At 43.1% G+C, this 11,970-nt stretch overlaps 1 protein-coding gene across 2 annotated transcripts in view; it reads left to right on the top strand.

Moving 5' to 3' along the window:
- Positions 1-195: 195 nt before the first annotated feature.
- Positions 196-11,970, top strand: part of ADK (adenosine kinase) — a 390,840-nt gene continuing 379,065 nt past the window's right edge. Inside the window, exon 1 of one of the 2 annotated variants that reach the window (XM_069753001.1) lies at positions 196-441. In XM_069753001.1, the coding sequence (XP_069609102.1) occupies positions 233-441 (209 nt within the window). In that variant the 5' untranslated portion in view covers positions 196-232. The remainder of the gene's footprint in view (positions 442-11,970) is intronic. The other variant, XM_069753002.1, reaches the window with a different exon arrangement.

The raw sequence follows: 11,970 nt of genomic DNA, 5'->3' as shown, positions 1-11,970 counted from the left end.
CAGCTATACTACATGGCAATGGCTCTCAGGCTGTACAGCCAGTGAAATGTCATAGAGCTTAGCTACAAGTGTCACAGGCGCCCGCTGCGGCCACCTACCAGAGCCCTGGAGACGGTTGTTAGGGGACGGTACCAGGGCGTGGTGTGCATGAGGGCGTGGCGTGCATGTGGGCGTGGCCTGCGTGGGGGCGCGGTCAGTTGGAGAGGCAGTGCGCCTCGTGTGCAGGTTTCGGATGGGAGATGAGGGAGGATGGCTCCGGAGGAGGGGAGGACTGTGCTGTAGGGGGAGGAGGGCAGAGAGCAGCAAGGACAGAGGGCAGCACATTACCCAGTCCCTGAGTCCCATACTTGTACCCTACCGTGTGCTTACTGCAGGCAGCATGAAGGTGGCAGCGGAGGAGCCCCAGGCCAAGAAGCCCAGGCTGGAGGAGAAGCCCTTGAGGTAAAAGCTCACTGTGGCGGCTGCATGCACGTGTGGCTTCCTGAGCACTGGTAGGAGCTCCACGAGCCTCGTCCTGTGTCACCCTCAGGGCTGGCTTCAGACTGGGCACATTGTACCAACACACAGAACATGGCTGTATTTACGTGCGCTGATCTCAGGCCGCTAACCGAGTGTGATCGACAATACTGATCAATGCTGGAGACCGAACAATCACTAGTAGATCAGTCTGTCCCCATACAGTATCATGCAGGGTACACCGGGCGACCTGCTGCCGGGAATAATGATTTTTGTTCCACCATAAACAATCCAATGGATGAATAGGCAGCATTTTTCTTATTTAGTATAATACACCCATAGTCCTCCATATTGTATAATACACTACCTGCATAGTCCTCCCTGTTGGAATAATGCACTCCCCCCCCCCCCCATAGTCCTCCCTGTCGGAATAATGCACTTCCCCCCCCCCCTTTAGTCCTCCCTGTCGGAATAATGCACTCCACCCCCCCATAGTCCATCTGTCGGAATAATGCACTCCCACATAGTCCGCCCTGTCGGAATAATGCACTACCCCCCATAGTCTTCACTGTTGGAATAATTCACTACCTCCATAGTCCTCCCTGTCGGAATAATGCACTCCCCCCATAGTCCTCCCTGTCGGAATAATGCACTCCCCCCATAGTCCTCCCTGTCAGAATAATGCACTCCCCCATAGTCCTCCCTGTTGGAATAATCCACTCCCCCATAGTCCTCCCTGTCGGAATAATGCACTCCCCTATAGAGTATACTGTAGTCCCACAGTCCTGCAGTATTATGGCCACCACATACTCACTGATAGGTTTTTCCTTGATTCCAGTAATCTTTACACTAATGTACGTCAGCTGGTGTTGGAGTTGTTGCGATTCATTCTAACTCACAACTTTTTTACCTTCAAGGATCGATGCTTACTGCAAAAACAGGGTACAGCAATGGGGACGGCACATGCGACATCCAATGCTAACCTGTTTTTGGGATTTTGGGAGAGGGGCTTTTTTTTTTTATAGCGCACATGCCACCTCTCAGATTCTTGGATAGTACAGGTATATCAATTATATCCTTTTTATATGGCAGGATTCAGTCATCGGCCTCCAAGACTTTATCTTGGAATTTAATCGCAATGATTCCAACATCAGTCTCACCTACACCTACCACCATCAGGAGATTTTTTTTCTAGACGTCACACTCAGGGTACAGGCCAAAGGGTCCATGCACACTGACATATACCGCAAGGAAACCTTGGTGAATACACGGTTTCATGCTTCTTTGGCACATTAGATAAAATAAAGTGACAATGGTTTCCATATATTGAAGGGCAATAAAGTGTTATATAAATAATAATGAAGTGAATCTGATAATTCATTATTAAATATAAAAATACCAACACTGCATCCCATATACTATGGTGCAATACAACATCACTTAATGAAAAAAAAAAATGAAAATGGTGTGTAGTATACACAGATATCATAATGTGCTCCAACTGATTATAGTGTACATTAAACAATATATACATTAATAGACTTAATGAACAGCATGGTCAGAGAGAATCTATACAGATTACATAGCCCCCCCCCCCCCCTGCGAGTGGTAAAATAATAGCATACAAAGGGGGAAAAAGCAAATATAATTAAAGCTAGAAAAACACATTCCCATAGTATACATGAAAAGAGGGCATAACATGGGCATAAATGTCTGGTCTCGTATAAACATGTCATTGCATGTGCTGTCCAATGTCCCAACAGCCGGAGAGGATGGTAGAAGGAGAGGACAGTTCAATGCCTCATAATTACTTCCCATGTAGACACTTTCTGTCCAACTCACTAATACTGATCATCATAAAGATAAACAACTACAAAGAAATAAAGCAAAGAAATACAGAACACACAAATTAGAAGTTAAAATTAAACCTATAGACAAAGGTTATATATAAAATGGAGGTAAAGCTCAACTGTTCGTTTAATCCTGCCGGGACCAGTGTAGTTAAAATAAAGATCCAACCGCATTCTCTTTGTGCGAGAGTGCGTTTGATGTCACCACCCCTTATGGCAGCATATCAGTTCTCCAGATCCGTAAATCTTTAGCGTTGCAGTTATGGTGTGCTCGAAAGTGCCTAGAAATGGTTTTAAAAGTGCTCTCATTCTCCACATCACGGGTGGCCTGGATAGCTCTGACATGCTTGCGTGTGCGATCACGTAATTCACGTGATGTAAGTCCGACGTATATCAACCTGCAAGCACACACGAGTAGTAAACAACGTGAGTAGTACTGCAGGTGATATACTCTTTGATCTTATTCCCTAAGGCCATCCGATGATGTGAAGGATGTGACCCAAGTTAAGTTCTTGCACGCCAAACATTCATCTTATGTGAAAAAGCCTACTATTTATTTTCCTGCTTTAAGGGGGGTCTGGAGATTTTACGACATAGTGGCTATTGACCAAAATTTTTTTTAAGTTATTACTCCTATGTGCCTTGTGGAAGGCATTTTTGTAGAGTAGGGTCTGTTTTCAAGACTGACCAATGTTGATTTAAAATGGCTCTCATCATATCCCATCTGTGGTTATTGGTGGAGATCTATCTTCGATTTGCATCTTTAGATTGTCTACCTCTAGTGGTTAGTAGATTATTCACCCTCTGATATTCTTTCTTAATACATCTTTTGCTGTACCCACTGTTATGGCTGGCAATCAGGCAACACAGCGTGCAGTAATCAGCGCACATACAGAGATCTGGCAATAACCAAAAACAATAGGACGAGCTCTGAGACGTGGAATCTCTGTAGACTGCAGTACCTGATCTATCCTCACACAACTATAAGCAGCAGTGGATTGTGCCTATCACTACCTATGCAACTCGACACTGCCTGAGGAGCTGACTAGCCTGAAGATAGAAATACAAGCCTGACTTACCTCAGAGAAATACCCCAAAGGAATAGGCAGCCCCCCACATATAATGACTGTTAGCAAGATGAAAAGACAAACGTAGGAATGAAATAGATTCAGCAAAGTGAGGCCCGATATTCTAGACAGAGCGAGGATAGCAAAGAGAACTATGCAGTCTACAAAAAACCCTAAAACGAAAGCCACGCAAAGGGGCAAAAAGACCCACCGTGCCGAACTAACAGCACGGCGGTGCACTCCTTTGCTTCTCAGAGCTTCCAGCAAAAGTTAATAGCAAGCTGGACAGAAAAACAGAAAACAAACTAGAAGCACTTATCTAGCAGAGCAGCAGGCCCAAGGAAAGATGCAGTAGCTCAGATCCAACACTGGAACATTGACAAGGAGCAAGGAAGACAGACTCAGGTGGAGCTAAATAGCAAGGCAGCCAACGAGCTCACCAAAACACCTGAGGGAGGAAGCCCAGAGACTGCAATACCACCTGTGACCACAGAAGTGAATTCAGCCACAGAATTCACAACAACCCACATTCCTTGACCCTCTTCCCAAGGTCCACAGCCTGCTACTCACATAGTTGACCAGATGCACAGATTTTCCTGGCACAGATGAACTGTCCAACACGGACGACCCTAATCGTGGAACTCTGATGCGCCGATGAAGCATGCTACAGTGCATTCATCAGGGTTTCCTTGCGGTACATGTCAGTGTGCACTGAGCCATTGGCCTGTACCCTGATTGTGACGTCTAGAAAATAAATCTCTGGTGGTGGTAGGTGTAGGTGAGACTGATCTCTGCCATATAAAATAGATATCATCGATATACCTGTACCATCCAAGAATCTGGGAGGTGGCATGTGCTTCACAAAAACAAATGCCCATCTCCCAAAAATCCCAAAAACAAGTTAGCATTGGATGGCCCACATACCACCCCCATTGCTGTACCCTGTTTTTGCAGGAAGCATCGATCCTTGAAGGTAAAAAAGTTGTGAGTTAGAATGAATCGCAACAACTCCAACACCAGCTGACATACATTAGTGTAAAGATTACTGGACTCAAGGAAAAACCTATCAGTGAGTATGTGGTGGCCATAATACTGCAGGAATGTGGGACTACACTATACTCTATAGGGGAGTGCATTATTCCGACAGGGAGGACTATGGGGGAGTGGATTATTCCGACAGGGAGGACTATGGGGGAGTGGATAATTCTGACAGGGAGGACTATGGGGAAGTGCATTATTCCGACAGGGAGGACTATGGGGGAGTGCATTATTTCGATAGGAAGGACTATGGGGGGAGTGCATTATTCCGACAGGGAGGACTATGGAGGTAGTGAATTATTCCAACAGGGAAGGCTATAGGGGTAGTGCATTATTCCAACAGGGAAGACTATGGGGGGTAGTGCATTATTCCGACAGGGAAGACTATGGGGGGTAGTGCATTATTCCAACAGGGAGGACCATCGGGGGGGGCAGTGCATTATTCCGACAGGGAGGACTATGGGGGGAGTGCATTATTCCGACAGGGAGGACTATGGAGGTAGTACATTATTCTGACAGGTGAGACTGATCTCTGCCATATAAAAAAGATATCATCGATATACCTATACCATCCAAGAATCTGGGAGGTGGCATGTGCTTCACAAAAACAAATGCCCCTCTCCCAAAATCCCCAAAACAGGTTAGCATTGGATGGCGCATGTGCCACCCCCATTGATGTACCCTGTTTTTGCAGGAAGAATCGTTCCTTGAAGGTAAAATAGTTGTGCGTTAAAATAAATCGCAACAACTCCAACACCAGCTCACATACATCGTCAAGATTACTGGACTCAAGGAAAAACCTTGTGGCCCTGAGACCATCGTCATGGCGGATGCTGGTGTAAAGTGATTCTACATCTGCCTTGACGAGAATCATGTCAGAGTCCAGGAATAGGCCATTAACCCTATAGATTCACTTCATTATTATTTGTATAACACTTTATTGCACTTCACTATATGGAAATAATTGTCACTTTCTTTGTGTATGATAATGAAATGTGTTTGATATACATATTATCACATGTACTGTTTATTCATGCAGTTGTATAATGTACACTTTAGTGTCAGAAGCAAAATAACACAGCTTCTTACACTGTGGATACATCAGGACAGCATGTGAAGGGATTTCCTCTCCTTACATGAGGGTGTGTAGCGTGGGCGTGCCCGGTCTGCTTACTGTCTTCCCGAGTCTCAAGTGCATGTCTTCAACATGCCACCATCTGGAGCGTGCGGGTTACTGACATCACCGTGAAGTTCGGAGTGACCTGCAGTGTCATAGGGATTACCGGAAGTGATGTAAGTTCCGGCACGGACAAATGCACACATGCGCCATTACCGGTACTCGTTACACCTAGGAGGTATATTTAATACCTGTTTCAGATACACAAAGTAGCATGGCCCCCTGAGGAAGCCGACGCAAAATGCGTGTTGGGGCTGGTGGCGTGTCATCCTTTACATCACATCATGGGTAAGAGCTTGTGGGGACATGATGGGGCTTGATTATATTAGGTTTGGTTTGATTCCAGGTACAGGCTTATTATGAAATATGCATACCTACCCCACTATCTCTTAGTGTCTCTTAGGTTTACATAAGCACTATGCACTTTGTTACTGAGTAAAAAAAAGCCCATTTGATGTAATACAGTTGTCCATGCTGCTCTCTACCTGATCTTGTCTCTGTATGTAACTGATTTATTTTTTGCTTCCATGTATTGATATATATCTTATGTTAATGTAATAAATTTATACCTTTTTATACAGCATATATTGAATGTATTGCTTAGTTTTTTTCTATTGCTCAGTATTGGAGTGTACTTATTCTGGCATGCACAAGACTGTTCGACATAGGTACAGGACGCCTTTGCAGATTTTTAGTTATGGTTTCTGCTATGGTTTTAGGGTATGTGCCCACGATGCAGATTTAGTGCAGAACTGCAGCAGATTTTTCTGCAGCAGAAACGCTGCAGAACTGCACTGTGATTTACAGTACAATGTAAATCAATGTGAAAAAAAAAAGCTGTGCACATGGTGCAGAAAAATCTGTGCAGAAACGCTGTAGATTTCAAAGAAGTGCATGTCACTTCTTTTGTGCAGTTCTGCAGCGTTTCTGCACCCCTCCATAAAAGAAATCCATTGGTTAAGTCTGCACAAAAAAACGCATCAAAAACGCACCTGCGGATTCTGCCAGGAGATGCAGATTTAGTGCAGATTTTATGCAGAAAATTCTGCACCAAATCTGCATCGTGTGCACACAGCCTTATTATTCTCACTACTGATCATGTACATAAAGGGCAGCACAGATTCATCTCCAATAAAAGCCGAGATCAGGAACAGAACAGAGATTTATAGGACATTTCCCTGACCCCACAGCACTGCCTCACTACTGAGCATGTACATAAAGGGCAGCACAGATTCATGTCAACTAAAAGCCAAGATCAGGAACAGAACAGACATTTATGGGACATTTCCCTGACCCCACAGCACTGCCTCACTACTGAGCATGTACATAAAGTGCAGCACAGATTGAGTATCATCTAGGACTCATTGGTCACCAAGCTCCGCAAAGAAAAGGTAGAAGCCAACACATTGTGAGTCAGTAACGAAAAACCAGACCAACCAAGCCATGAGTCAGCTGGCTAACCAGGCAAAACCACACAGCCCAAAGTTAATACATATCACTTGAGGTCATACCAGAAGTTCTCAAGCCAAGCATCATGAGTGAAAGACAGCAGGCCAAAATACATGGCTGCAGGTCAGAAACCTAACACTAGTCTACAGCCAAACGCAAGAGTTAACTCCAGACCACCATCAACCCTGAGGGCATAGACCCAGCATTAAGCATGAGGCAGCAGACTTTACTGAAGTTGTAATCCAACCATTGAATTTGAGGCAGCAGATACTGTGGACATGAAATTTAGCTTTCTTAAAGCTAATAACATTTCAGTGCCCAACTGGGCCATTGTACTCACTACAATTCTTTCTAGAGATTGCTATAGAGCACCCCTGTGCTCCATGATCCACGGCTGCTCCATGCTGTCATGGGTGAGTGGGGAAAAAGGACATTTGCCTCACTAGATTTGAATTCCACTATTTTACCTTATAATAATACACTGTGTGCAGAATTATTAGGCAAGTTGTATTTTGATCACATGATACTTTTTATACATGCTGTCCTACTCCAAGCTGTTCAGGCTTGAGAGCCAATTACCAATTAAGTAAATCAGGTGATGTGCATCTCTGTAATGAGGAGGGGTGTTGTCAAATGACATCAAAACCCTATATAAAGTGTGCTTAATTATTAGGCATCTTCCTTTCCTTTGGCAAAATGGGTCAGAAGAGAGATTTGACTGGCTCTGAAAAGTTCAAAATTGTGAGATGTCTTGCAGAAGGTTGCAGCAGTCTTGAAATTGCCAAACTATTGAAGCGTGATCACCGAACAATCAAGCGTAGCTGCCAAGATGCCATTTGCCACCAGTTTTGCCATATTTCAGAGCTGCAAAGTTACTGGAGTAACAAAAAGCACAAGGTGTGCGATACTCAGGGACATGGCCAAGGTAAGGAAGGCTGAAGGAAAAACGACCACCATTGAACAAGAAACATAAGATAAAACGTCAAGACTTGGCCAAGAAATACCTTAAAAGGTTTTATGGACTGATGAAATGAGAGTGACTATTATTAGCAAATATTATGTGCTAATAATAATTCTAACCTGCCACCATATAGAGCCAGATACAGATAGGTTACCAAAATACAGCTAGATTGCCATCATTTGGCCCAAATACTGTATGCTAATAATAATTATAATCTGCCACTATATGGAGCCAGATACAGATCGGTTACCAAATCCAGCTATGTAGCCACTATCCGGTCCAGATACAGTCTAGATCCCAGAAAAAAAGGGGACCGGATACCAATCCAGCCAGTATGGCACAATGCAGGGGGATGTATAGAATATTCAATATACCTGTAAAAGTGGGGTCAGCCGAATCCCGATAAGGCTTTGTAACCGATCTGTATATGGCCTGTACCATTGTTGATATTGATTTTATTTATACAAAAAATATTGTCCTGTTGTGCGCACATGTGTTTATATTTTATTATTTGTATTTTCTATTTAATATTTGCCAATTATATACACTAAAGGCATTTTTAAATCTTATCCCTGCTTGGTAGATCTTCTTGGACTATTCTATATTGGCTGTGGTTGCTTTCTCTTGGTATGGTGGTGGTCTCCACATTTCTCTCCACAGGACGCTAGTCACTAGTATTATATCAAGGTTTTATCTCATATTGATTTTATTATTTGTTGGCATAGCGATTGGTGTATCTGTTATTGGATCAGTAAAGGGCAGAGAGCTCCACTCCGACTCAGACGCCAGCAAGGTGGAGGTGGGGTACTAGTATGGGCTGGTATCATCAAAGATGAACTTGTGGGACCTTTTCAGGTTGACGATGGAGTGAAGCTCAACTCCCAGACCTACTGCCGGTTTCTGGAAGACCACTTCTTCAAGCAGTGGTACAGGAAGAAGTCGGTATCGTTCAAGAAAAACATGATTTTCATGCAGAACAATGCTCCATCACATGCCTCCAAGTACTCCACAGCGTGGCTGGCCAGTAAAGGTCTCAAAGAAGAAAAAATAATGACATGGCCCCCTTGTTCACCTGATCTGAACCCCATAGAGAACCTTTGGTCCCTCATAAAATGTGAGCTCTACAGGGAGGGAAAACAGTACACCCCTCGAACAGTGTCTGGGAGGCTGTGGTGGCTGCTGCACGCAAAGTTGATCGTAACCAGATCAAGCAACTGACAGAATCTATGGACGGAAGGCTGTTGAGTGTCATCATAAAGAAAGGTGGCTATATTGGTCACTCATTTTTTGAGGTTTTGTTTTTGCATGTCAGAAATGTTTATTTCTAAATTTTGTGCGGATATATTGGTTTGCCTGGTGAAAACAAACAAGTGATATGGGAATATATTTGGTTTTTATTAAGTTGCCTAATAATTCTGCACTGTAATAGTTATCTGCACAAACAAATATCCTCCTAAGATAGCCAACTCTAAAAAAAACACCCCACTCCAACTTCCAAAAATATTAAGCTTTGATATTTGAGTCTTTTGGGTTGATTGAGAACATAGTTGTTTATGAATAATAAAAATAATCCTCTAAAATACAACTTGCCTAATAATTCTGCACACAGTGTATAATTTTTATTAATATAGCGTCAACATATTCCGCAGCCCTTTACAATTGAGTATTCTCCAACTGCAGTCCTCAAGAGCCACCAACAGGTCATGTTTTCAGGATTTCCCTAGCATTACACAAGTCATGGAATTTTTGCCATATTCCGCAGCCCTTTACAATTGAGTATTCTCCAACTGCAGTCCTCAAGAGCCACCAACAGGTCATGTTTTCAGGATTTCCTTAGCATTGCACAAGTCATGGAATTTTTGCCTCTGCAGGTACTGCAATTATCACCTGGGCATTAGTAAGGAAATCTTGAAAACATGACCTGTTGGTGGCTTGAGGACCAAAGTTGGGGAACACTGCTTATAATGTACTGAATAATGCTAAAATTACAACACGTGCCACAAAAACAGCCCTAATAAAGCTATGTTAACAACACAACTAAAACTGGCTTACAGAATAATTTCTTTCCAAACCTCTTAGATTGTTTGTGGGCAATCTAAAAACAGGCCAATGGAGGGAAAATGTAATGAAATTAAAGAAAGAAGCATTACCTGTTAAAGTGGTTGTCCACTACTTTTACATTGATAGCCTATCCATAGGAAAAGTCATTAATGTTTGATTGGCCCGGGTCCGACACTCGTCACCCCCGCCTATCAGCTGTTATCATTGGCAGCCAGCGGAAATACTCACTTGCTGAGCTGCTCTGTCTTATAGTGGCTGCTGCCGAGTAGTATACACCTGCCTCCTATTGAAATCAATAGAAGGCGGATGTGCAGTATCCTACAGCAGCCACTACAAGCAAACTGAGCAGCTCGGCAAGTGAGTATTTCCGGTGGCTGCCAGTGATAACAGATTTTTGCCAGGTTGTCATCCCCAAGCCAATTACACATTAATGACTTATCCTAGGACAAGAATACGGTAGGTGGTCATCCTTTTAAACGAAGTGGACAACCTCTTTAAACCTCCTGCAGCTGTAGTTCCTCCCGGATTGTCTTGGTTTACTTTGCAGCAGCACTGCCACTACCAATTGACTGCTGTAGTGTATCATTGACCTCAGCAGTCCCACCACTTTGTATTTGTTTTGCTGGATTTGGATGCCATGCCTGTGTTTATCTGTCACCATAGCAGTAAAATATTTCTCTTTATAGGATCATTTGCAGTTTTATTTGCCATTATTTTGGAATATTACCTTTTGTTAAACGCGATGTAAAAGATTTCTATACCGATTGGAGAATCGTTAGGATAGGTCATTAGTATAATGGTGCAGTCAGATAGTTGTATAAATCCGAGTGAGATTGGAACATAGTGCATGGACTGGCCCATGGCTCTTCCAAGCATGAGATCTGCATAGACATCTATGATACAGGAAAGATGTACAGTATATCTTGGTACCATGTTAGTGAGTGGATAGAAAAATATTTAGAATTGAGAGTCCTCAGTGGTTGAAACCTTTTAATAGCTAACTGAAAAGATGGTAACAAATTGCAAGCTTTCCAGACAACTCCGGTCTCTTCATCAGGCATAGACAAATAGAAATTCTGAAGATTCACATATTTATGCACAAAACATCACAGAAAAATGCCATAGATAAGACAGGTGACGTGAAGCAGAATTACCATTTGTCACGGATCCCTTCTCCGTGGTGTCACTTATTCGTCATGTGCCTGCTTTCACACGTGACTTGGGGTTGTGCCTGCAAGGGTTATCTATCTCCCCTCTCTCAGTCCAGCATTCAACCTCTGTCCTATGCTATAATGGGAGCATAAATCATACACCGACCCAGGCCACACACCCGCTTATACATGCTGCCACCACTCATCGAATACACTGGCGATGAGTCTCGGAACTAACAATACTAATAAAAATATGTCTATCACTCATAAGGCTCACACACCTTAGGCTATGGATTCTTTTAGAACATTTAAGGTTCAACTTGTTAAAGTTTTATACTTTAATAACAAAAGGTTCAATGCTTACAATAAGAAAAAGTATAAAAATATGATAATAAAAAGACATACAACTTATGCAAAACAGTGTCAAAATAAACAGGAGAAACTTACAGAGATTATCTGACTGGTAGTTGCTTTCTGCTCCCTGAGGGTAGGACGAATGTAGATTGGATCACACCAGCTTCTCAGGCTGCCCCCATCATGTGAACACAATTCTCTGTCTGCAGCCTAAATTTATAACTTTGGTCTGAGGTCAGGTTTCTAGACCGGCCCCCCAGGTTAATATCATAATTGCGGGCTGTTTGATTGGCCACGGCCGCTCTACTAATGAATATATATTATTTTCCTCTTGAGACACTTGTGACCAGGTTCCCAGGAATAGATCACTGTTATGATACGGTGGTCTAGGAGCAACATGGAACGA

Source organism: Ranitomeya imitator, chromosome 2 (assembly GCF_032444005.1).
Source record: "Ranitomeya imitator isolate aRanImi1 chromosome 2, aRanImi1.pri, whole genome shotgun sequence".
Lineage (NCBI taxonomy): Eukaryota > Metazoa > Chordata > Amphibia > Anura > Dendrobatidae > Ranitomeya > Ranitomeya imitator.
This window is presented reverse-complemented; position numbering and strand designations above follow the sequence as displayed.